The sequence below is a fragment of the Hyperolius riggenbachi genome, chromosome 3, assembly GCF_040937935.1.
Source record: "Hyperolius riggenbachi isolate aHypRig1 chromosome 3, aHypRig1.pri, whole genome shotgun sequence".
Lineage (NCBI taxonomy): Eukaryota > Metazoa > Chordata > Amphibia > Anura > Hyperoliidae > Hyperolius > Hyperolius riggenbachi.
In genome coordinates, this window is record NC_090648.1 from 76,100,091 (window position 1) to 76,127,125 (window position 27,035).

Sequence of the window (27,035 nt, forward strand, 5' to 3'; positions counted from 1 at the left end):
CTGAGGTAAGTAGTTTTTTTTTTGTTACAGGTCCCCTTTTACATAGAATCCATTTACACATTTGCTTCTGAGACGCTGAATCGGGCTTAGTGTGAACTGCCTCTGATTGCCACTGTCGGTAATAAATGTAGTGTGGTTTTTTTTTGTTTGTTTTTTTTTTGCAGTCTTTTTGAATGTGTTTTTATGGAGGTTTTCAGTAAAGACTGGAATTGGAGACATGCATTTTCAGTAATGCGGAGCAGCAGAGCCAAGTGCCAACACTGTAAACTGGAAACGTGGTAATTTTAATTGCCTTTTCATCCTGGAATAAGAGCAAAACATTTCCCAATTAAATCAAATCTTCCAGTCAGTGGGAGGGTCCCTGTGTAATGTTATATAATCATGTTTTCCGGTCAGTAAAGGGCCTCAGAACTACATTTCCCAGAATTCTCACTCAGTACTCTCACGTTTGTAAAAACATATGTTACAATGTAATTATATGCAATATTGATAATCAGCATGTATTATGAACTCTTCTAAACTATACAAGACTGCTCCTTATTGCTGCATCCTCAGCCTGTGCAACAATTGTGTGAGATGTAAAATGCCTCATGAGTAATGATAGTCATGTCTAGGAAAACTCATGGAAAAGTATGTGATCGGTTTGGTCAGGTGATACATATGTAAGTCTCTGATTTGCTAGCTATGAGCATGTGCTAAACCAGGATGTGATCACAGCAAATCAGAGCTTTGCAAATCTGTCAGCTGATCAAACAAATCACATACTTCTCCATGAGGTTTCCTAGGATGACCATTGCTACTTCCTGATCCTGGCTCAACTAGCAATGGATATAAGAGTGGCTTCCTGACAGCAGAAACAAGAATTCCATCACTGCACAAATATTTGGATAAAGCACACCTTCCATCATGAAGATTATAGTGAAGATTATGATCTTGACTAGCAATTCAGAGACTCAGAGATTTGTATATCTATCACCTGACTGACCAAATTGATCACATGCTTCTCCAAGAGTTCTCCTAGACACGGCCATCACTAATGAAGAACAAAGACAAATTCAGAAACCATGTGTCAAATGTTTACCACGAGAAAAACAAAATAAAAAACACTATATCTTAAAACAAGTAAAGCAACCATTTAGAAGTTGCTAGGAAAGTTTGTTTGTAAAAATAAAATTTGGATTTACCTGGGGCTTCCTCCAGCCCCTCCATAGCCCGCAAGGTAATCCGGCGACTTCGGCTGAAGTCGCCCGTCAGCTGTGTCATCACACCAGTTGGCGTAAGAGTCCTGCCCATGCTCAGTCTTAGAGAACTGTGCATGCGCAGGACTCTTATGCCGGGGTGATGATGCATGACGGGGGCGTGCACAGGCACCGTATCGACAAAGTATAACGTGTTACATTATTCAGGATATCCAATTTTTATGTTAATTAGCCTGATTTCAGCATCAAACACTTTTTATATGTATATATTGCTATATGTTGGTATGTAACCCTGCTTTCCCAGTGATAATTACCCTAGGCTATTTAGTTATGCAGCCTTTAGCCTTCTGCCCTTCTGCCCTCAGAGCTGGTTAAATGGAACCCTAGTCAGATTTTTTAGCTTAGGAGCAGGAGATATAAAATAAAATCTGTGAGGATATATTTTTTTTTGCTGTCTGGGTTCCTGTGGAGAAATTTCCACTCACCTCCTACCTCAGTGATAGGTTCACTTACAACAGGAAGTGTGATGGAATATCTTTAATGGGGACACACCCTTTTTATTTAGCAGTGTGAGAGCAGGTTAGAACATCTGTGAAGTATTTCTCACAGTCTGTGTCCCTGTTGAAATGTTTGCCTTTCTTCCTGACCTGGCAATAAGCACACTAAACACAGGAAGTGGAGTAAGTTGTTCTGGCAGCGTTGTTCTGGGCACGGGGAGAAGCTGAGAGATTGCTCTCCCCACTTTTGGCAAAGTAGGAGAATATAACAAATATATTCCCCTACTGATAACCTAGCCTCCCCCCGGTGGCATTTTTTGGGTTCCCCCCAGCACTGCTGTAGCCAAGATGTTCTATGATGGCCGCCCAGGTCAGGCGCAGCCCGGCAGTGAGCATGCGCAAAAATTACCTACTTAGCAGGAAGTGAGTATAAGTCTCACCAGTGCTGCCACAGAAAACAGAAATAGACATCAGAGAGGGCTAGTAGCCCTCCTCTGCTCTTTACAAGATCAAAATAAATAGTATTGGACGAAGTCACACTTTAAATAGCACATTTATTTATAGACGGGCAATCCCAGTGATAGAGGGGGTTTTATTATGAACAGGGACTGTCACATAGGGAATTTGTTTTGAAACCGACATCTCTGTACATGAGCGTAACTACAAATCAAGGCTGGGGGGGGGGGGGGGGCAGAAAAACTTTAATGGGGGCCCCCAATATTTATACCCTTTCCCTTGCCTCCCTTTTGGTGACCCTCACAGCCTGGGGACCCATCTCGCAAGGGTCATAAGACAAGTGTGGCCATCATAATATTCACACCCATAACACGAGTAGCCACAAAAACACCAGAACAGTAGAATGGACCCCTTTATCGGAGAGAGTGAAGTAGTAGTTGGGGGCCCCTTACGGCTCTGAGCCCCCCTGCTGTTGCATGGGCTGTTCCCCTGTAGTTACGCCCGTGCCTGTTCTCTATTGTAGCCTATTTTGTGATCACCACTTCATAAAAATATCAGATGGTACAAGACTCTTGTCAAATAACAGCAGACTGGTGATCACATAAAACTGTCCATTCTGTATAAATGTGGCCATTATTGATGTCTCTTTTATAAATACCCCCTTAAATCTTTTTGGGGATAAGGCTTCAAAGTAACATAATTCATGTGTATTTCAGTATTTTATCTTGTTGTTCTCTCTGCTGTTCCAAAACTAAATAATAATAATTCCAGTATTTGTACAGCACTTTTCTCCTGTCAGACTCAAAGCACTTGCAAGGCAGCCACTACAGCACACTCAATAAGCAAGGTTAGTGAGGCTTGCCTAAGAACTCCTTACTGAATAGGTGCAGGCTTACTGAATAGGAAGAGCCAAGGTCTGAACCCTGTTCGCCTGTATCAGAGGCAGAACTTTTCACCAGTACACTATCTAGCCTCTGCATCTGTAAATAAGCAGAATTTTTAGCTAGAAGAAAAGCATGACACACGGTTACATACGTGCGTGATTGCCGGCGCGTGTGATTATGACAGATTGTAATCTTTGTTATGAAGAAAGGGAAATATCCCTGATACTGTAGGAAGTCCCCACGTCTGGCAGTGCTGATGTAGCGTCTGTTTCCACTTTTGTGCAGGTAGCGGAGGCTGATATCTCGACACCCACGGAGAGCAGAAAATAGGCAGTGAACACAACGCGGCTTCATATTGTACGGCAAAGGGAGAGCGCTGACAGGTAAGTCACTCCGTGTGTGAGAGCTGCTGTCAGTGTTAGTGAGAGGAATGCTGATAGATAAGTCACTTCGTGTGTGAGAGCTGCTGTCAGTGTTAGTGAGAGGAATGCTGATAGGTAAGTCACTCTGTGTGTGTGAGAGAGCTGCTGTCAGTGTTAGTGAGAGGAATGCTGATAGGTAAGTCACTCTGTGTGTGTGAGAGAGCTGCTGTCAGTGTTAGTGAGAGGAATGCTGATAGGTAAGTCACTCTGTGTGTGAGCTGCTGTCAGTGTTAGTGAGAGGAATGCTGATAGGTAAGTCACTTCGTGTGTGAGAGCTGCTGTCAGTGTTAGTGAGAGGAATGCTGATAGGTAAGTCACTCTGTGTGTGAGAGCTGCTGTCAGTGTTAGTGACAGGAATGCTGATAGGTAAGTCACTCTGTGTGTGAGCTGCTGTCAGTGTTAGTGACAGGAATGCTGATAGGTAAGTCACTCTGTGTGTGAGCTGCTGTCAGTGTTAGTGACAGGAATGCTGATAGGTAAGTCACTCTGTGTGTGAGCTGCTGTCAGTGTTAGTGAGAGGAATGCTGATAGGTAAGTCACTTCGTGTGTGAGAGCTGCTGTCAGTGTTAGTGAGAGGAATGCTGATAGGTAAGTCACTCTGTGTGTGAGAGCTGCTGTCAGTGTTAGTGAGAGGAATGCTGATAGGTAAGTCACTCTGTGTGTGAGCTGCTGTCAGTGTTAGTGACAGGAATGCTGATACGTAAGTCACTCCGTGTGTGTGAGAGCTGCTTTCAGTGTTAGTGAGAGGAATGCTGATAGGTAAGTCACTCTGTGTGTGAGAGCTGCTGTCAGTGTTAGTGAGAGGAATGCTGATAGGTAAGTCACTTCGTGTGTGAGAGCTGCTGTCAGTGTTAGTGACAGGAATGCTGATAGGTAAGTCACTCTGTGTGTGAGAGCTGCTGTCAGTGTTAGTGAGAGGAATGCTGATAGGTAAGTCACTTCGTGTGTGAGAGCTGCTGTCAGTGTTAGTGACAGGAATGCTGATAGGTAAGTCACTCTGTGTGTGAGAGCTGCTGTCAGTGTTAGTGAGAGGAATGCTGATAGGTAAGTCACTCTGTGTGTGAGCTGCTGTCAGTGTTAGTGAGAGGAATGCTGATAGGTAAGTCACTTCGTGTGTGAGAGCTGCTGTCAGTGTTAGTGACAGGAATGCTGATAGGTAAGTCACTCTGTGTGTGAGAGCTGCTGTCAGTGTTAGTGAGAGGAATGCTGATAGGTAAGTCACTCTGTGTGTGAGCGCTGCTGTCAGTGAGAGCCAGTGTGACCTCTCTGTGACATCTATTGCTACATTTCAGCTCCCCCTATACTAATAGCTTTATACTACTTCCTTTTGCCCCACAGCATTTGCCTATATTGCTACATTATTATTGTTTTGAATTTATATAGCCCCAACATCTTCCATAGTGCTGTACAATGTAGAAAACAGAGGGGAGCATACATAGAAAAGAAGTTCACATTTCTGTTACATTCTGTGCAATCAGGACACCCAGCAATACAAGTACAAATACAGACATTAATGCCTGGTGCACACGATTAGATTTTCTGGCAGATTTACTGCCAGATCTACATTTTTTTTCCTTTCACTCCTATGGAAAATCGATCTGCAGATTGGACATGTTGGAAATAATCGATCTGGCAGTAAATATGTGAGAAAATTGCATCATGTGTACCTAGAATAATGTCCACAATTCACTAAGATCATGGTAGTGACAATAAGGCAAGTGAAAACTTACCACACAACAATCTGTATTTTATGTATTAATTCACTAAAGAAGCTTTCCTTATTAACATGTAGTGATAAGTTTTGACAGTGGGAGTGTTGCCTTATCACTGCAGTCCTTAAGTCATCGCCTCTGTAGTTATTTTCACATGCAGTAGATAGGGTGGGGAGGAGTACACTCAGGCAGGATTTAGCTCCACCCCTCCTGTTGCCACCTCTGCCAGCCAGATTACAGCCAACCTGCAGCTTGTGCATGGCAGCCAGGGAAGGAGAGAGTGACTGACTGTGCCTCCGTGTGGATGTGTTTGTGTGTGACTATGTCTGTGTGCGTCTGTGTCTCCCTGTGGTTGTGTGTGTGTGTGTGTGTGTGTGTGTGTGTGTGTATCTGGCTGTATTTATACATGCACTTTAATGTCTTTCTCCATGTGTGCTTAAAGAGACTCCGTAACAAAAATTGCATCCTGTTTTTTATCATCCTACAAGTTCCAAAAGCTATTCTAATGTGTTCTGGCTTACTGCAGCACGTTCTACTATCACCATCTCTGTAATAAATCAACTTATCTCTCTCTTGTCAGACTTGTCAGCCTGTGTCTGGAAGGCTGCCAAGTTCTTCAGTGTTGTGGTTCTGTGATGCATCTCCCCCCTCCAGCCCCCTCTCTGCACACTGCCTGTGTATTATTTAGATTAGGGCAGCTTCTCTCCTCTCTCTTATCTTTTACAAGCTGGATAAATCCTCATCTGAGCTGGCTGGGCTTTCACATACTGAGGAATTACATACAGGCAGAGCTGTCTGCACTCTGCAGGAAGAAACAGCCTGACACTTCAGTGGAAGATAGCTGCAGGGGGAAAGAAACACACAAATGATCTCTTGAGATTCAAAAGGAAGGGTGTATACAGCCTGCTTGTGTATGATTGTATTTTCTATGTGTGGACATACTGTACATCAATCTACTTCCTGTTTTGGTGGCCATTTTGTTTGTTTATAAACAAACTTTTTAAAACTGTTTTTAACCACTTTTAATGCGGCGAGGAGCGGCGAAATTGTGACAGAGGGGAATAGGCGAGGTCCCCTAACACACTGGTATGTTTACTTTTGTGCGATTTTAACAATACAGATTCTCTTTAATGTGTATTTCTCTCTATATAGAGTACCTTTTTTACATAAAATACGAAGAAAAAAAAATCACACAGCTCAGAATCCTCCTGTGAGGCTTGGTGGTGTATTCTCCACAGTCAGCATGCAACGCATGAGCTGGCGTGGAGGAGGTACACACACTAGCACCAGGAAACAGGCTATCCCTAGTATAGTGGAGGGGAGGACTGACTCCAATAGGAGATTGTGGCGCACAGAGCCGGTGCAGATCTGACAGCCACAAACAATGCTTTCGTTATAACGTCTCAGCGCAAAGTAGCGCTGAGCGCATAAACCAGAACGGAGATCAGGACAGGTAGACAGAATGAACGCTTGCTAGCTAGCGGCTACTTAGCGACAGCAAGCTTCCAAAACCAGACAGACTGGAATGAGGCAGCCAATGCGATGCGGCGATGGCGTGCCTCACAAAGACAGGACAGGATAGTCAGAAAATAGCAGGATTAAGATAGATGAACGTAACACAGATAAATATACAATAAGTATGTTTTCCTAGCGTATTACAATTACAGCTAACAATGAAACTATTTGTAACGTCTGACTAACATATGTATATATCGGCAATGAACCGATATATGACATAAGCAGGAACGCTGACTAGGAATGGAGTAACACAGGGAACAGGACTCAGAAGGATTCGCTATCTCTTCACAGAGATGAACGCAATCCACAAACGGTAACAGAACAGGATTCAGAAGGATTCGTTATCTCTTCGCAGAGATGAACGCAATCCACAAACAGTAACAGAACAGGATTCAGAAGGATTCGTTATCTCTTCGCAGAGATGAACGCAATCCACAAACGGTAACAGGACAGGATTCAGAAGGATGCGTTATCTCTTCGCAGAGATGAACGCAATCCACAAACAGAACCAGGAGCAGGGTAACTACCTCAGCACGGGTGGTCACGGTACGCGCAACCTACCAAAACGTGCTGGAAAGCTGACTAACTGCACACAGGATATAAACAGTTCGTGTACGTATACATCAGCGACACTAATGTATCAACGTAACACAAATACAAGGAAAATAATAAACGTGCTGGTATGCATATATATTGGCAATGAACCAATATATGATGCAAAGACCAGCAAAGTATCTTTATAACAAGAAACACGATCGGGGGCTAAAGCGACAGCAAGGCAGGCTTAAGCTGAAGCTATGAAAACCCAAGGAAACCCTGCAGGAAGCAGATCTTTATACTGAGGTCATCCAATGGGAGCAGACATGCAGATTCCCACACAGGTGAATGATAATCAGTCACAAGCTGACAGCAGGGAAAGACAGACAAAGCTATGCAGCTTGCATGGAAATAGATCAGAACTGCCTGAGCTGCAGCACTACTACTTCCAGTAATAGCTGCCGCAGCAGCGATCATTACAGTACCCCCGCCTTTAAAAGCGGATTCCAGACGCTTTTCAAAACCGAAATTCCCAACAAAACAGTCCGACTGATAATTCATGATGACCGGGACAGCCCGGCAAGACCGAATTCCAGAATCAGTCCCCACAAGACTGGACCCATCAGAACCAGAACCTACAGAACCATGCCCATCAGTACTACAAGCCCCAATGTGACACCCATCAGAACCATGATTTCCAGAAGAAAGCCCTCCGAAATTCCCTGAGCGATACCCACCGCCTTCCAGGAACCGTTCAGAAACGCCAAAGCCTTTGCAATGCCCACCGGTACTGTCTTTACCAACACAAAACCCACTGTTGAACCAGTCCAAGGCACCAGGACAAGTTTTCTCAGAGACCTCCCAGAACACCTTGAAGCTCCAAAGAGATCCCCATAGGTCAGAATGCCCCTTAGGCTCACATGGAGAACTATCAAGAACCCCTATGGAACCTAGGGCAATTCCCAAGTCAGGGCCACAAGGACAAACATCAATATCAGGGCTTTCAGGGACCAGAACCATCTCTGGGCATGCAGGCAGACTGGCAACATCAGAACGTGTTCCCACTAAGGAAGCATCAGAGCACGCTAACACCTTAGACACACTTGGGCATTCTGGCACACAAAGAACATCTGGGCACACCGGCACAAGAGAAACCTCTGGGCATGTCAAGGAACTGTGAGCCTCAGGGTCAGCCAAGACAGGACCAAAACCAGGACTGGCCAAAAAAAAATCATCATGACTAAACTTCGCAACTACTGGACTTTTACACGAGAATGCTGGATCAGACTTAGATGTCGCTGATTCCAGCAAAGTCAGTAACAAATCAGATTCAGGGGCACTAACAAGACAGGACAAATCTTCTGATGTATGCACTGAACCAGATAGGGACTCCACAACTACCTCTGGACTGGGCAGAGACTCATTTAATACACTGGATTGGAGCTCATGAGGCGCTGCAGAACAAGTCAGTATTGCAGCAGCCCCCACTGGACTAGGCAAAACTGAGGAATTCCCTGGACAGGAAGGGGACTCTGGAACCTCTGCCACAGCGGCCAGAGAACCAGAATCTTTCAGGATACAGGGCTGGGTTTCAGGAACACTCATCAGACCGGACTGAAATTCTGAGATTTCTATTATTTTGACCAGAGAATCAGAATTATCCATGTTACAGGGCAAGACTTCTGAAACATTCAGAGGACAGGGCTGGAGTTCCTCGGCTGTTACAACACTGGAGAGGGACTCAACATTGGTTAAATCAGACTGTGTACAGGGCAAGGTATCTGACACGCTTGCTGACGAGGACAATATTTCAATGGCTTCTGCTTTGCTGGGCAGAAATTCATCAAGTTTTATTAGAGCAGACTGTAATTCCAAAACAGCTGCTAGACAAGTGAATATTACTGCAACACCAACTGAGGTAAGCAGTGCTTCAGCCTCCTCTGCTAGAGGGTTTAAAGTATCCAAAGTACTGGGTGAAGCATAAGACTCTGCGACCACAGCTTCACTGGACAGGATCACTGAACAGTCCATATTGCAGGGCAAAACCATGGAAGCACCTGCTGGACAGCATAATGATTCTGTGACCTGAGTTTCATTGGAGAGATCTACTGCACAATTCATGGTACAGGGCAAATTTATTGGAAAATTTTCTGAACAAGGTAATAATTCTGCGATTTCAGGTTCACATAGCAGATGCTCTGAGCTATTCACGAAACTAGAGCGAGGTGTAGAAACAGGAAGATCAAGACACAATGTTTGCGCATCTGAATCACCATTCATTTGTAAAATTGGAAAATTCAGATGCTGGGGTTCTGAGTTTACTAGACAGGATTGCTGGGACTCGGAAACTGATGTAGTGCATCTATTGGCATCTGCTGGATCAGACAGGAGTTGAACTTTATTAACACAGGTAATTTCTGCAGAAGTGTTTGCAGAGACAGGCAAGATTTTTCTGGTGTCTGTTTCACTAAACAAAGAGTCATGAGTACTGGCTAGGCTGGACTCGGAAGTCAGCAGGACCTCTGGATTCTCTGCTGAGAAATTTGCGCAGGGCAAGGTTAAGAATGTATCAGTGGCTTCTGTTTTACTGGGAAGTAACACTGAGTTATCCATGGTACAGGGTGGAATTGCAGGAACTTCAATTTCACACAAAAAGAGCTCCGAATCACCTGCTGAATCAGCCAAAGGTGCTGAAGCAGGCGGGTCAGAACGCCAAATTTGCGAATTCGGAGTCACATAAAAATCATCCAAAATCAGTTCCCACGCATCAATCAAGGGAGCCACACAGTCATACCTACACACACCAGCCTCTATTAGGTTATAGGCTGACTTAATGCATGCGTTCAATACCATTTCACTTTTTGCACTGTAAAATTGACAAAATGAACTTGAATCATTCTTCCATTCACAGACCAGGGCTTCCATCTCTCCCCTCTCGAATGGAGGATCCCATGCATACTTAACAGCGAAACATTTAGGCTGATCACAGTCTGCAGATATGATTGTGGCAGGCACATGTATAGGGTTAATTAGCAGGTGATTGGCAGATTCCTTATTCTTAAGAATCTCCAATACCTGTAGCAAGTGTTGAACTGTAGTGTATGCAAACTTCCCTTGGTTCACAAATAAGTTGATTTGTTCAATACTCTGTAATATCTCATCATAATCATACTCAGATAATTCTTTTAAACAAAAATCTTTATTTTCCCTAGCCAGGGAGGAAAGTTCATTAGTAGTTTCATAAGTCCATTTAACTCCCCTGAAAGACAATTGCATTTCATTATCTGTTAATGGCAGAATCTCATTATAGGTCTCAGTCGCTAAGGATAACGATTCTGCAGATTGGACACGTTTCTTAGAACGTTTGCGTTTTGCCTTTGACCTTGCGGTTTTTGGTGATTTATTCAAAGCTGCAGGAAAATTATCAGTAACACTTTCTGCTTGCTGCTCATTCTTGCAAGCAATTGAAGGAGCAGCTGATTGGCCTGCTGCCAGGAGTTCATTAAGAGGAAAAGGCAATGGATCTATGCGCAACCAGTTATGGATCACAAACGCTAGAAATTCCAGCGGTCTATCTTTCAAATCGGAATGATTGAGAACATCAAATGCCCACTGGAATAATTCCCCTTTAAACAAAATATAACTTAGTTGGAGTGCCCAGGTTGAAACAGGAGTCGCTTGGAGATCAGGATTGGTCAGGAACCTGGCACATTCAGAGAAAAACTCTTTTTATGTTTCAGAGCTAAGTTCTTCAAATTTCTTAAAGGAACAGGAACCATAATTAACAGTGTCATACTTTCTGGGAATCCCCCCCACAATGGGGATTGGTAATGGGGTTTTCATAATGTGAGGCTTGGTGGTGTATTCTCCACAGTCAGCATGCAACGCATGAGCTGGCGTGGAGGAGGTACACACACTAGCACCAGGAAACAGGCTATCCCTAGTATAGTGGAGGGGAGGACTGACTCCAATAGGAGATTGTGGCGCACAGAGCCGGTGCAGATCTGACAGCCACAAACAATGCTTTCGTTATAACGTCTCAGCGCAAAGTAGCGCTGAGCGCATAAACCAGAACTGAGGAGATCAGGACAGGTAGACAGAATGAACGCTTGCTAGCTAGCGGCTACTTAGCGACAGCAAGCGTCCAAAACCAGACAGACTGGAATGAGGCAGCCAATGCGATGCGGCGATGGCGTGCCTCACAAAGACAGGACAGGATAGTCAGAAAATAGCAGGATTAAGATAGATGAACGTAACACAGATAAATATACAATAAGTATGTTTTCCTAGCGTATTACAATTACAGCTATCAATGAAACTATTTGTAACGTCTGACTAACATATGTATATATCGGCAATGAACCGATATATGACATAAGCAGGAACGCTGACTAGGAATGGAGTAACACAGGGAACAGGACTCAGAAGGATTCGCTATCTCTTCACAGAGATGAACGCAATCCACAAACGGTAAACGGTAACAGAACAGGATTCAGAAGGATTCGTTATCTCTTCGCAGAGATGAACGCAATCCACAAACAGTAACAGAACAGGATTCAGAAGGATTCGTTATCTCTTCGCAGAGATGAACGCAATCCACAAACGGTAACAGGACAGGATTCAGAAGGATGCGTTATCTCTTCGCAGAGATGAACGCAATCCACAAACAGAACCAGGAGCAGGGTAACTACCTCAGCACGGGTGGTCACGGTACGCGCAACCTACCAAAACGTGCTGGAAAGCTGACTAACTGCACACAGGATATAAACAGTTCGTGTACGTATACATCAGCGACACTAATGTATCAACGTAACACAAATACAAGGAAAATAATAAACGTGCTGGTATGCATATATATTGGCAATGAACCAATATATGATGCAAAACCAGCAAAGTATCTTTATAACAAGAAACACGATCGGGGGCTAAAGCGACAGCAAGGCAGGCTTAAGCTGAAGCTATGAAAACCCAAGGAAACCCTGCAGGAAGCAGATCTTTATACTGAGGTCATCCAATGGGAGCAGACATGCAGATTCCCACACAGGTGAATGATAATCAGTCACAAGCTGACAGCAGGGAAAGACAGACAAAGCTATGCAGCTTGCATGGAAATAGATCAGAACTGCCTGAGCTGCAGCACTACTACTTCCAGTAATAGCTGCCGCAGCAGCGATCATTACACCTCCATTTTGCATTGCAGTCTCTAGTAGCACTCCATTTAACGACAGCTGAGGCCTGTTGATAATTCCTCACACACTATGCAGATGTTATAACTTGCATTTCTCTCTGTGAATTAACATCCTGTCTTTAAATTAAAGGAAACATCAGGCAAAAATGTAAAATCAGCTTTACTCACCTGGGGCTTTCTCCAGATCCTTGCAGCTGACTGTCCCACGCTGATCGCTGCACTCTCCGCCGCTGTCCCGGGCTTCCCGCACGCTGTTCAGGCCGACCTCTAGGTCGTCCTTACTGCGGCTGCATGAAGCACAGCGTGCGGAGAGCCCGGATGGCGGCGGAGAGCAGAACGATCAGCATGGGACAGTTGGCTGCAAGGGGCTGGAGAAACCCCCAGGTGAGTAAAGCTGATTTTACATTATTTACCTGATGTTTCCTTTAAATTAAGGATTCAGTTGGTAATGTAAGGATTAATTCGTTAACTTTAGGAATCACTACTTAAGGACAGTATCCTTATTTTAAAGATTGCATGAGGTAAATTGCTTAGTGAATACTAAATGATTAATCAACATGGTGATAACAGTAAAAACAGCTCAGAATGGTTATTAAAGACAGGAGATAAGCTTAGTGAATTTTGGCCAATGTTCATGTGTGGTTTGAGATACTGGTGCATTTTCAAATGATAATTTACGTCAGAATACAAAACACTAGAATGAGGTCCCTGCCCTTGTCCGCTTACAATCTAGATGGTAGTGGGTGGAGACAGTAGGAGATAGAGGAGATACAGATCCTTTAGTGGATCCATGAATATGAACTGTCACTGAATGAGCAATGTTTAATGAAGTACTGTTGCTCTTTCTTACCCTTTAGCGGCCAATTTATTTAGAGGCTTGCAAGTGCTCCAGGCCAATTTATTTTAGCACAACTTTTTTATTTCTTACTTTTTATTCCTTTTTTTTGTCATTAGTGTTGCTCTAATGTGTATTTTTGGCCACTTGTCACTAGGGGGCAGTGTGAGACAATAATAGAGGACTTCTGCTTTCAGTTTCTATATTCTATATATTTCTATATTCTCTGCTAGAGAGAGAGATCAAAGCATTCCAAGAATTTGCAGCACAACTAGTTCTGCAGACTGAGGTCAAAACCAATGCACTATCTCAAACGAGATAACTCTATTGAAGCTGCTCATGGATTAAACGTTTTCCTCTACCTAATCCAACAAGCGGACAATTAGACTGAAATGTGACCATAGCATGGATGGATGTGCAGCTCTCCTCTCTGCTATCTTCCTCCTCATCCCTATAGGCACCTTCAGCTTAGCCTCTATCTTGCTCCCATTAGGTTAGTGGACCATAGCAAAACATGATAATGGCCTCAATTCACTAAGATCATGCTGGAGATAATAAGGCAAGAGAAAACTTACCTCCACAGAGTAAGTGTTATCTTAAAGAGAACCCGAGGTGGGTTTGAAGAATATTATCTGCATACAGAGGATGGATCTGCCTATACAGCCCAACCTCTGTTGCTATCCCAAACCCCCCTAAGGTCCCCCTGCACTCTGCAATCCCTCATAAATCACAGCCACGCTGCTGACAAACAGCTTGTCAGAGCTGGCTGTGTTTATCTCTATAGTGTCAGTCTGCTGCTCTCTCCGCCTCCTGCAGAACTCCAGTCCCCGCCTGCATCCCTTCCCTCCCTGCTGATTGGAGGGAAGGGACGGGGGCAGGGACCGGAGCTATGCAGGAGGCGGGGGAGCAGCTGAGACTGACACTACAGATGTAAACACAGCCTCACAGCACGGCTGTGATTTATGAGGGATTGCAGAGTGCAGGGGGACCTTAGGGGGGTTTGGGATAGCAACAGAGGCTGGGCTGTATAGGCAGATCCAGCCTCTGTATGCAGATAACATTCTTTAAACACACCTCGGGTTCTCTTTAACTCTTCATTCCTTACGTTACCTCCTCTGTAGTTATTTTCACACGCAGTTAATGAACAGCCTGTCTTTAACTCTGGAGTTATTTTAAGAATTAAAGAGTTAACTTAAAGACAGAAGAGTTAACTTTAGGTTTGCCTGAGGTAAAATGTTTCCTGAATACTACATGCCTTATCACCATGGTAACAACTCTAGAAGAGTTATTAAAGACAGGAGATAAGCTTAGTGAATTGAGGCCAATGTCTCCAACAATGCCTGGACTTAAAGCAGCACTGCAGCCAACCTGTTTTTAGTTTTGGATACAGTGGGAAGGTTTGTAACCTGTGTCGAGTTTTTCTTGCCATCAAAGATGCCACTGTCATTCACTACTCTGCTACAAATAGGCATAGGCTACAAATAAGCATAGGTAAGATCTCTGCTACAAATCGGCAGATCCAAGGGCAAATTTTTAGGCAATAAATCATTCTGTTTCTTGATTGGTGATCACTCAGACACAGTGCTCTATCAAAGCACAGATGCCTTATTTGAAGGCTTTTATATCCAATCTTTGGTTCCTGAGCAACTTCCTGTTCCTGTCACATTGTATGCAACAGTCGTTGACAAATACAACATTCTTGGACGATCCAATAATTGGGTTTGATTTAAAGAAAGTTTTGATTCCTCCCCACTGAACATAAATTGTTTTTATCTCTATCGGTCTATGTTCACACTGGAGATACTGTGTATCCCTCATTCCCGTGAAAACAGGTAGTAGCAGGTATTTATCCAGAGATCTTCCAGTGGTACCAAAGCTTTCAAGTTTTTTGATGCAGGGACCAAAATGGGTTCTTACATTTGACAGTGGGGCCCCTGTTCCCAAATTGTGCCTGGCCCGGTATAGGTAGCAGATGTGCCCTAAGTGTTAGGTAGGTTACTCACAGTGGTCAGGCCATCAGGGGCCGTTTTCATTGTATGTAACTCCGCTATCTTTAGACGGCGGGGAGGTGCTATTGTGTCCCGTGCACGGGAGCTGCTGGCGTTAAATCTACGCCGCATCAGGCTTAGGCAGCCACTAATGTGGTGTAGTTCTAACTATTGGCGGTCCCCAGCCAGTTAAACTGATTCTTCTATCTTGAAGCATTGATAGGAGCAATGTTGTCTTTATTTGCCTGCACCCCTTTTCCTCATTAACAAAATAAACTGTTCATTCTTTCAGGATTGGGGGAGGTGCTAAAGGGATGTGACCAAATCAAGCAGTACATATTCATATTAACCCTTTGCACACTAAGAGCCCATTCATGCTAGCAGCGCTGCTGCGGCGTCACCTGATACAGCGTGGCCACAGCCAATATAAGTAGACACACACATCTTTTATGACGACAAACTGCACCGCTATCTGTCGCCATTTACAATAACAGGGATCCATAGACAGTGGTGGTGAGGAGACGGAGCAGAACTGTGTGAGGGCACAATAGATTTCTTCATAGACTGCAGTGGAAGCAGTTACCATTCAGAATAAGTAAGATGTGTGTGTAGTTGTGGCTGTAAGCATCCGTTCATAGATCATGTTATTTGCTTTGCTTTGTAAAAATGAACTCCTGTACAGATATAAAGAGCGATAAGAAGGAAATGCTGTAATGTTTTCAATACAGCTTCCTAATTGTACGACACAGTGACTATTAGTTTCCCTATATTGCTTATCCTGCTTCCAACTCTCATTTCTTAGATGAAACTGGAAGTAGGACCAGCTGATATGAGCAGCAAACATTGATACTTCCCACACATGTGGCAATGGGTGTAGTCTTCTGTACCCCACAAGAACAGCTATAGTACTATAACTGAGTGCTGGTATTCACCATTCCTGTCACCAATGCCAAGTGAGCAGAGATAGTGACAGCTGGCCAATGGGAGCAGCATTGTGAGAGGTGGGCAAATGCCAACCAATTAACACAAGACAATTTTCAATGGGATGAAATCCCAGTATTAAAGAAAAAAAATGTTCAATAATAAATTACTTATTTAGCTTACCTATCTTGTTGTTTTTAATGTTCACTGTCAGTTTTTGGAGAAATGTCATATGAAAAAAAGAAAATAATATTTCTGCTGGTATTCATCTTTACTGTTTCTCTATGATGCCAAAATTGACATCACTTCTGCCCTTACTTTTTTTCAAGCCAGCTCAGTGTTAATTTCCCCTCCCTACTGCCACAGCTTACTGTCCCTCCCACAGCAAACATCACCTAGACCAGTGTTTCTCAACATTTTATTGGTATGTACCCCTTTAAAAACCCTGTACTCACCAAGTACCCCATGGCATAGTAAACATTATCACAAGTACCCCTTGACAAATATATATTTTATCGTAGTACATGATAATTGGTTCTAAACCATTTCAAAGCATTTACCATTGTTTTTCTAAAATACTGATTTGGTGGTGTTTAAATAAGATTTATCATTTTATCATTTTCTAAAACTCTACATTTGTTATTCTTGGTTTAGTATAGCAAGCCCGAGTACCCCCTGAAACCATCAGAAGTACCCCCCGGGGTACGTTGAGGACCTAGGACCTAGACAACAGGCTTGCGTGTAACTCTTCAGAGGGGTGGGGGGGATTGAATTAACTTCTGGTTATAGTGTCCTTATCTTATCTGAAATATGAAGCTTTCTGTTATTTCCATGCTGAGATAAGCTTGTTACTGTAGCTAAAAAATAGCCTTCCCACTATCCTGCTGGCACTACACCATTTTGCAGTTAGGCAAAGGCACCCACACCAGTTAAAAGACAAATAAATTGGGGGACATATAGGGACCTATTTTAGCACAAAAAGGGGTTGGTTACATATATTTTTAGGGCACTATTTTTTTGGCAATTTTTCATTTTTGGATGCTACAACCCCCCCCCCCCCCCCCCCTCTAATCTAGTCCTGATTTGCTGTGTCATTTATGGTATCCCCTCTGGAGATACTTGGATATCTCTGGACATTCTTCTGTGAATTCCCCCATGTAAATTCAGTGAATGTTTAATTTCCAACTGGTTCTTTTATTCAGTTAAATCTTTTCTATTTTTTTTTTTTTTTTTCATTCCAGACCCTTGAAGACTGAAATGGACTGAGTATTTCTGCCATGCCGAAGTGTTGACTCCTCCATGGTGTAATCCCATACACCAGACTCAGCAGCCAGGATGAGCATGTATAAACAGTACTTGAACATATCCAAGATCTCGGAACATTATAACTATACCAAGAGAATAAAAAACGAGAGTTCATCTCGTGAAGTGATCTCTATCATCTTCATCATCATCTGCTGCATCATTATTCTGGAGAACATCCTCGTTCTCATCTCTGTATGGCGCAACAAGAAGTTTCACTCTGCCATGTTCGTCTTTATTGGAAATCTGGCCTTCTCTGACCTCCTCACGGGATGTGCCTACATTGCCAACATTGTCCTGTCTGGCAAAACTACCCTCACACTGACTCCCGTAGCATGGTTTATCCGCGAAGGGACGGCCTTTACAACCCTTGCTGCTTCCGTCTTTAGCCTGCTGGCCATAGCCATTGAAAGGCATGTAGCCATCACTAAAGTCAAAGTCTACAGTAGTGACAGAAACTGTAGGATGATCCTGCTCATTGGAGCATGCTGGGTTATCTCAATGGTGATTGGAGGCCTCCCTATCATTGGCTGGAACTGCATTGAAAACTTAGATGAATGTTCCACCGTCTTTCCCTTATACGCGAAAAAGTACATTCTGTTTATAGTTACTATCTTCACCATCATACTTGTTTCCATTGTTATTTTCTACGTTCGTATATACTGTATTGTCAAATCCAGCCACGCTGAGATAGCAGCGCCACAGACTCTTGCCCTCTTGAAAACAGTTACGATAGTACTTGGAGTATTCATTGTCTGTTGGCTGCCCGCTTTCATCATTCTCCTTATGGATGTGTCCTGCAAAGTGAAATCTTGCGAAATTCTCTATAAAGCTGACTACTTTTTTGGCATAGCCACCTTGAATTCAGCACTCAACCCCATCATCTACACTCTGAGGAGCAAGGATATGAGGAAGGAGTTTTTGAGGGTGCTTTGTTGCTGGAACTGCTTCCGGAAAAACAAAACTCCTGACAGGTTTAAGTTAAATTTACGTAGCTCCAGCTCTCTGGATCGCTGTACCCAAAAACACTATTTCCCTACTTCCCCCATCATCAAGGACTGCAATACTTTTGTGTGAGAAAGATGACAAAGAGCTGAAAAGAGTTCTGGGTGGAAATACGTCAGGATTTTGAAGAAAAATTGGTGGTGAGGTGACTTTAATGAAAGTAGTGCTTGGGCACTGGTACCCATCACACAACAGCAGGCCGGGATGCTATACCCACATTGTCTAGTTACATTTCTTAATATTTCTGGCTGGCCTTATACTTCTACTTGCCAGATCTGAAGGTCATTTCCTTTAAAGGGAAAAATTCTCTTAAAGTATTTACACTCTGGATTTAGTTTTATAATTACGACAAAACAGTTAGGAGTGGCAGCAGTCTAATGTGAAAAATATATATATTAGTATATTGTGAAGCCTTCACAGGCACTTTCTCCAGAGACCAAAAAAAGGAAATTATTTTAGACAAGACACACTTTTCTCCATGGCGAACTCAGTGCCAGAGCTGCAGCCACTAGGGTGCGCTCTATAGGCAGTAGCAGTGTTAGGGAGGTCTTGCCCAAGGTCTCCTCACTGAATAGGTGCTGGGTTATTGAACAGGAAGAGCCGAGGTTCAAAATCTGGTCTCCTGTGTCAGAGGCAGAGCTCTTTAGCAGTACACTATTCAGCTATGGCATTTTATGTCCAGTGGAATCAAAGGACCCTACACTCCAAACATAAATGCATATGTTAAAAGGAAAGATGTATCATGACTGCTCTGCTGCGTAAAATGTAACACAAGAATGCATTGATGTTCTCTGGGGCATTACAAGGGATGAGGAAGCCCCAAAAGATAATGTCAAAACGTACAAAAATAACAAACTTTCCCATCTGATTTTTGTAAAAGAAATAAGGTAGTCATGTTTCTGGCACATAAATGCATGTGGTAATACGTGTTATTCTCTAAAACAAGAACAGTTAGTCAACGGGTAGTATCAGACCTACATTGTTGTCAAGAAGCACTTTTGGTATTTATAACACAATTGTGATAGCATTTGCTAATAAACAGTGCACTTAAAGTGATCCTGTGAAGGATTGCGTCATTTTGAACTGGAGGTAAGGATGCATACTATGCCGCCTCGTCTCCACAACAGCACTGTCTGATTTCTTGGACGAGGCTCTAGTGAGCCAGGGCAGCTTCCTGAATCTTGCTAGACTTCCTGGTTCAGAACGCCAGCCACGCCTACTTTCACCTGTAGTTCACCCTTGACCTGCTGCCCACTGGGCATGTCACGGCCTTGCCTCAATACCAATGTAGAGGCCAGGGAGTGGTCACATAGGACGGGGGTTAAGGATTTAGTAGATTAGACTCAGATTTTCATCCAAAAATGTGGACTTGCCAAGGCTCACTGACAGCAACCAGTGCTGCTGAGGTGGTTAGGTTGTACAGTTTGCAGCCTTACTATTTAGTACAGTTACCCCCTACAAGTTCACTTTAAAAAGTAGTGAGCAAACTTCAGTACGTAGATAGCTAAACCTTATAAGATGACCAATTCTAATCTAATTTTGAATTCACTAAGGTGTTAGATTTATTGAACGTTTTATCGATAAAACATTGATAAATGTATATCTAACCTTAGTGAATTCAAAATCAGATTTTACCCATGAGGTAAATTATCAAACGTTCGATAAAGTGTTTGATAAAGCTTAGTGAATTGAGGCCAATGTGTTTAGAACCTTCTCTACTGCTAAAATACGAAGCTCTGACTTCTAGTCTGGCTGCTAGACTGGGATGAGTAGCTCCTGATCCCTCACCATTCAGGACTGTGTATACTGTGATAAAGCACTCAAACTTACGTTGTATGTAGTCATCTACTTTGACTTCCAGTGGCCGGAGCATAAAGAAACTGTCAGTGAAAAAAATTTGAAGACTTTATTCCCTTTTTAAAAAAAAAACACCAGTTGCCAGATTTGCACGCACATCATATAGCTTCAGCATTGGCCGAGTTACTCCCCTGCAACAAATATGCAGCCTGAGTGTCTGGCTTCACTTGGAGTACCTGGTCAGCAGAAGACCAGCATGGACAACAAAGAAAACAGTACTGTAAGAATGGGAATACGATGGCAGTTACATATTTCTCTCACTACAAGTTTCCAAAGCTGATTTACAACATGGCCCTTATTCAACTCATTTTTTCTCCTAAGTTTTCCCCCAGAAGATAGTAATTCCTCTTCTGTTTAGAACAACTTTTCAGCACTCTACAATCGAAAAAGTACTAAAAAGTAGGTGAAAAAGTACTGTCACAATTGCTGTGAGTATTTTTGTGGTGATGTGAAAAAATCAACTAGGAGGAAAAGTGAATAGAGTAGGCCTAAGGCCCATATGCAATTACCTTTTTCTCCTATAAGACAATTTTTCATCTTCTCTTTAAAATAACTGGTCAGCATTTTGCAATAGAAAAATTGCCAAAATGTAGGTGGGAAAGTACTATTGACATTTTCTTGCTTGCTGGTACTAAAAGGCAATATTACCTAGCAGAAAACATAGGAAAAATAGTGAATTAAATAAGGGGCAATGGCCTCAATTCACTAAGATCATGCTGGAGATAAGGCAAGAGAAAACTTACCTCCACACAGTGAGAGAGTTATTTTATCTCTTCAGTCCTTAAGTTACCTCTTCTGTAGTTAAGTTACCTCTTCTGTAGTTAATTTACCTTCTCTGTAGTTATTTTCACACACAGTTAATAAACAGCCTGTCTTTAACTGTGGAGTTATTTTAAGGATTGAAGAGTTAACTTAAAGACAGAAGAGTTAACTTTAGGTTTGCCTGAGATAAAATGTTTCCTGAATACTACATGCCTCATCACCATGGTGACAACTCTAGAAACGTTATTAAAGACAGGAGATAAGCTTAGTGAATTGAGGCCAATGTCCTATATGCAGTTAACTTTTTCCACTGAGTTTTCTCTTAGATGATATTTTCAAACTTGTCAATAAAATGCCTTTTACACCATCAGCAAGCAAAAAAATACTCAAAATAATCTTGATAATACTTTTTCACCTACTTTTTGATACTTTTTTCCATTGCAAAGTGCTGAAATGTTATTCTAAATCGAAAATTAAAAATTATCTCCTAGAAAAAAAAGCTTGAGGAAAGCTTAGTTGCATATGGTCCCTTGTCAATGAAATTCCTTTTAAGCCCTCCAAGCAAGAAAATACACAAAAATCAATGTACTAGTACTTTTTCTATTACTTTGGCACTTTTTAAATTGCAAAATGTTGAAAAATTATTTTAAGAAGAGAGGATGAAAAATGATCACCTAAGAGAATACTTAGGAGAAAAAGTGAATCCCATATGAGCCAATACATGTTCTAAACCTTAAAGTGGACCCAAATTAAAAATACGAGATTTCAGAAATAAAGTCTATTTTCTAAATTTATAATAATAAATAGCAGCCTTTTTTCAGCTGCATGATGACAAATATAAAATATTTTACATTTATTGGAGGAACCCCTCCCTTCCTTTCTAATTGCCGGGACAGAATCCGGCAGACTGGTGGAGTAGGAGGTGTCCGGCAATGGAGGAATTGCTAATGGCTGCCACCTGTATAACCCTAGTTATTAAAAGAGAAGGCTGAAAAGCATGTACTGAAATGCTCATAGGATTGAAGGAGTGTTTATTTATCTTTGTATGTGTCAGAGTGGTGCAACTAAATATTTTTAATTACAAAAAAAGGTTTGGTTTGGGTCCGCTTTAATATGTCATAGATGTGAGAGGAGGTTCTGTGGTGCTTAACAGCAGATATTAAATGAGGACAAAAGAGACATGAGGGCCATAATGCCCAGCCTTTGGCCAGAAACCCACTAGCAATTTTCTGAGCACTTTGCCGTTTGAAAACTCTTGCTAATGTAATGCTATGGGTGTGATCCCACTTAAGCAACGTGATTTTATAAAAATCCCCCATAGCATTGCTTTAGCAAGAGCTTTTTTCAGATCACTAGGGATTAGAAATCGCTCCTAGTGGGTTTCTGGCCTTTCTCTGCAACTGCAACTATCGTATGGCCTTCTCCCCATATACAATTCTGTATGAATTGCTGACAATAACAGTTATTTGGTCACCTTCAGTTGCCGAGCAAACAAGACGTTGTTAGCAAGCCTTTCTCACAATGGCTAGACTGTGGCGTGGATCTTGGGCATTCTTCATTTCTCACGTGGAGGACAGTTTACTAAAGGCTACAAAGCTCCACACAATTCCCCTTTTGTAACCAGATAATATTCCTCGTAGTCTTGTGATAATTATGGAGGGAAAAAAACCCGGTTTCTGCGGACAAACATAAAACAGAGCCACGCTCTTTTTGACTTCCTGTGGGAATGTTTTCATCCCAGCAGGATGTGGACCTGCAAGATTCCATGTGTCAACAGACTTAAAACAACAGTTGCCATGAATTATTGTGAATATTTCTAATGTGACCCTATCCCTGAGGCCTTGTTTCTAGGGAAAGAGAGACAAGAAACACTCTCATAGCATTAAATCCTTCTGCAGGAGATGCTGGACAGCCCAGAGTGTGGTCTGCAGGGCCCATCTAGTGGCCTCCTGCACCTCCATCTCTGGGTCTCAGAGAATCTCCATACTCTAGAAGGCTGCCCTAGCTAATTGTACTGAGAATGTGATTTATCTGGCCATGATCCATCCAACCCTAGATAAAATGACACTCCAGCATTTGTGTCAGACTCACACATATAGCCGTGCTGTCTCAGACCAACCCCCCCCCCCCCCCTACCACCACCACCAAACAGGACCTGTAAATCAAAACTGCCCGCTACAGACAACAGTCTCCTAAAAGACCACTCCAGCGAAAAAAGTAAGCAGGTAAATCTGACTGAAACTACAGGTTTTGAACAAGTCCATAACCTCATGGGGGATTCTCAAGGTTTTGAAAAGCATTTCCTGAATGGCAGTTGCTAAGTAACTGACAAAATAGTGTGCAAGCGAATAGGAAGACTTGCTGGAATCTTACTATTTGAAACTGTCGTTCATGAAACACTTTTGAAAACCAAGGAAACCCATGTGGAGATTGACTTGTCCCAAACCTGTCGGTTCTGCCAGACTTTTAATTGCTTAGTTTATTTTGCCTGAGTGGTCCTTTAGAGGAAGAAGGGGGAGCCTCTGGATCCTGCAGAAGCTTCCTGTGTCCTCCTTGCCCCCACCATTGCTGCATGCAGACCACCCGGAATATACCCAACAAGATCTTGTCAGATATGTTATTGTGGCCACTCTGCCCACGTGTAGCAATGCGGCTGTACAGCGCCTGCACAAGTACGGCCACCCAGAGCCGCTCATCCATGCACATAGAGGAACAAGGCCACAAACTCTTAGCAGATCCCAAGAGCAGCGGGGGGGGGGCTCGGAGGGGCTGCGGGGGAGGAAGAGACGGGAATGCTCTGGAGGATCCTAATCATTTTGTCTTGCATGCAAATAGTATGCAGCTTGTTATTGGGCCAATGAAACGCACTTCCTGACCATTTCGGTTGTTCCAATTCCAACTTTCCTGAAATGTGCATGCAAGCATCTCATTGACCACGCCTTACTGGAGATGACACGCCCAGAGGGGAATCTAGAGAGCGTTCCTCTGACTTGTTCAATTTAGAGAGTATTCAAGCAGGAATTTGAGTCAGGCAGCACTGGACAGGACTAATGAAAACAATGTATAATGGCTGGGTTCACAATGGAGTGTTGAGGTGCGCCATAATGGCTGTATTGTAACGCAGCTTTCCGCACTGCAATGCACCACCTATGCCACGTTTACAATGCACCGTATGCGTTGCGGTCTAACAGCATGCGGCATCCCAACGCACTGCAAAATGCATTAACAATACCAGTGAAGCATACTTTTCATTGATAATGAGCGGGTGATTTTCCCATTCCGTTGCATTCCTACTTTCTCTGGTAACGCAATGCACACTGGGAAACTAGCCTAATAGTCCAAAGCTGGCTATACAATATTCGATTTTGTTTTCGATCGATATTTTGATTGACATTAGGGTTGGTATTATTTTAGGAGTGACTAAAAACCAACATTGCGGTTTAGTCTTTAAAGATTAATAACAATTGTACTACCGATTGCAAATGTCTAAATCCTCTTCAATTACGATTGATTGGACCTTTTGTCTATTTGAATGTTTAATTGGGCAAAAAAATAGTACAATGTATGGCTACCTTATGAGGCTAATGGTTTAATCAGTCTGACCAAACTGAATGCAAGACTGTTCCACTCGTGTATTCAGTCACTTTAAATGACATCTGAAGTGAGAAATATATATAGAGGCTGCCATATTTGTTTCCTTTTAAACAATACCAGTTGCCTGGCTATCCTGCTGACCCTCTGCCTCTAATACTTTTAGCCATAGATGATGAAAAAGCATATGCAGATCAGGTGTTTCTGACATTATTGTGCAGATCTGACAAGCTTAGCTGCATGCTTGTTTCTGGTGTGATTCAGACACTACTGAAGCCAAATAGACCAGCAGGGCTGGCGGGCAACTAGTATTGTTTAAAAGGAAATAAACATGGCAGCCTCCATATTCTTCTCTCTTCAGTAGTCCTTTAAAGGGAACCGGAGGTGAGAATAATATGGAGGCTGCCATATTTATTTTGTTTTAAGCAATACCAGTTGCCTGGCTATCGTGCTGATCCTCTGCCTCTAATACTTTCAACCACAGACCCCGAACAAGCATGCAGCAGGTCGGGGGTTTCTGACAATATTGTCAAAACTGACAAGATTAGCTGCATGCTTGTTTCTGGTGTGATTCAGTTCACTACTGCAGCCAAATAGATCAGCAGGACTGACAGGCAACTAGTATTGTTTAAGAGGAAAAAAAATGGCAGCCTCCATATCACTCTCACCTCGGGGTTCACTTTAAGGGCTTGATTCACTAATCCGTGATAAGACAAATCTCACACCTTATCACACGTTATCAAAGTTAACACGCCTTATCAGAGTAGCATAGCGAGCGCTACAAACTTATGCCTGCTAATTGGCAAGGATCAAAGCTCCACTCGTCCTGCCCTGAGCCCCTGCGGGTTCGTAGTGTTCGCTATGCTACTCTGATAAGGTGTGTTAACTTTGATAACGTGTGATATCTTTGATAGGGTGTGATATTTGTCTTATCACGGTTTAGTGAATCAAGCCCTAAGTGTTTGTGACATGACTGTCTTCTGTGCAGTATTTGTGATGTGTTTTCAAATGAAGCAGTTGCGTTACTGTGTGCTGAAAATATGAACCAAAAAAAAAAACATGTCAGAAATGTCTTTCTGCTGGTAATTTATGACCGCACACAGATATCTTTCCAGTGACTGATCTTGCCCAAAGCAAGATAGCTCAGATTCTTTATTTTCACGAATGCTCGTAAATCCAGCGTGTGTATCTTTTGTTTACAGTGGGACAGGTGATATACAGATACTTTTATTTTCTGCCCTTTGCAGCCAGTTGTATTCCTGTTGCTTTCTGTGTAGTGAAAGCTATCACAAGTCGGCCCGCTTCTGTTGGGGACCGTCGCTGCTGCATGTTGTAACCTTGACTGGCTGCTCACCCAGCTTTATACAGCAGTGCAAAGAGCCACCGCAGGATCATCTACCAGGCAGACTAGGCAGGTGCCTAGGGACTAGTGGGTGTCAATGGGCCCACCAGCCACCTTCTATGACCTCTCTCTCCTTCAGCTTTACAATAAGACCACAAGAAGGTCCCAAATCTACTACCTTGCCTAGGCCCCCATTACATCTTAATCCAGCACTAATGCTAGGTTCACAGTGGCCGCTGCATGGCATTTCCTGTAACAGCAGCAATGGGAAAGCAGTCCTCACGTTATACGCATGTCTTGTAGCTTACAGTGAAGTACAGCGGGGCATACAGTCAATGAAAATTATGCCACTGTATACTGTCACTGTTGCCGTATGACGATGCTGCACAGCATGCTGTTATACCGCAAGACTCCGGCTGCACTGCAAATGTCATATAAGTGGTGCAGTACAGCAAGCTGCGTTACAAAACAGCAGGCTGCGTACAAGAGCTGGGTTACCGGCACCAAGATGCGGCTGGGAGGTGAGACTACCGTCCTCTATGGTCACAGGTGGGCGTGCTCCTTTCAAGGTTATTTGATAAGAAAAAGAGAGAACGGCAAGGGCACCGCTCCTTTAAGAGCCTCATATTGCGATGTGGGTATACACAGATACCGCAGGGGGTACAAGATAGCCTGACAGCTGTTTCATGACTGCTGTCGCTTCCTCAGAGGCATTAGAACGCCTGTTATAATACTACACTGAACGTAGACCTAAGGGGCTGTTCACACTTATTTGAATGCGTTAGTGATTCTCTGAAATCGCATTCATCGCACTTCTAATTTATTTCAATTGCATCTCTGTTTTTATGTCTTCGTGTGCAGTTGGCGTTTTTTGAGATATTTCAGCGTTGGCATTTTTCTGTGCGTGAGGTGTGATTCGTGTTTAATGCAAGTCAATGTCAATGCAGAAAGATCACATTAAAAAAAATCACATTTTGTGCAAAAATAATCATGCACAATTTTGAAATGACTGTAATTAG

The 27,035-nt window shown here is 42.9% G+C and overlaps 1 protein-coding gene across 5 annotated transcripts in view; it reads left to right on the top strand.

Moving 5' to 3' along the window:
• S1PR2 (sphingosine-1-phosphate receptor 2) overlaps positions 1–23,822 on the top strand; it is a 99,810-nt gene extending 75,988 nt beyond the window's left edge. For 4 of the 5 annotated variants that reach the window (XM_068274399.1, XM_068274402.1, XM_068274400.1 and 1 more), the window contains 2 exons: positions 3,322–3,419; positions 17,399–23,822. In XM_068274399.1, coding sequence (XP_068130500.1) covers positions 17,493–18,536 — 1,044 coding nt within the window. In that variant the 5' untranslated portion in view covers positions 3,322–3,419; positions 17,399–17,492 and the 3' untranslated portion in view covers positions 18,537–23,822. Of the gene's footprint in view, positions 1–1,049; positions 1,123–3,321; positions 3,420–17,398 lie in introns of those variants that run through there. The other variant, XM_068274403.1, reaches the window with a different exon arrangement.
• The last annotated feature ends 3,213 nt before the right edge of the window (positions 23,823–27,035 follow it).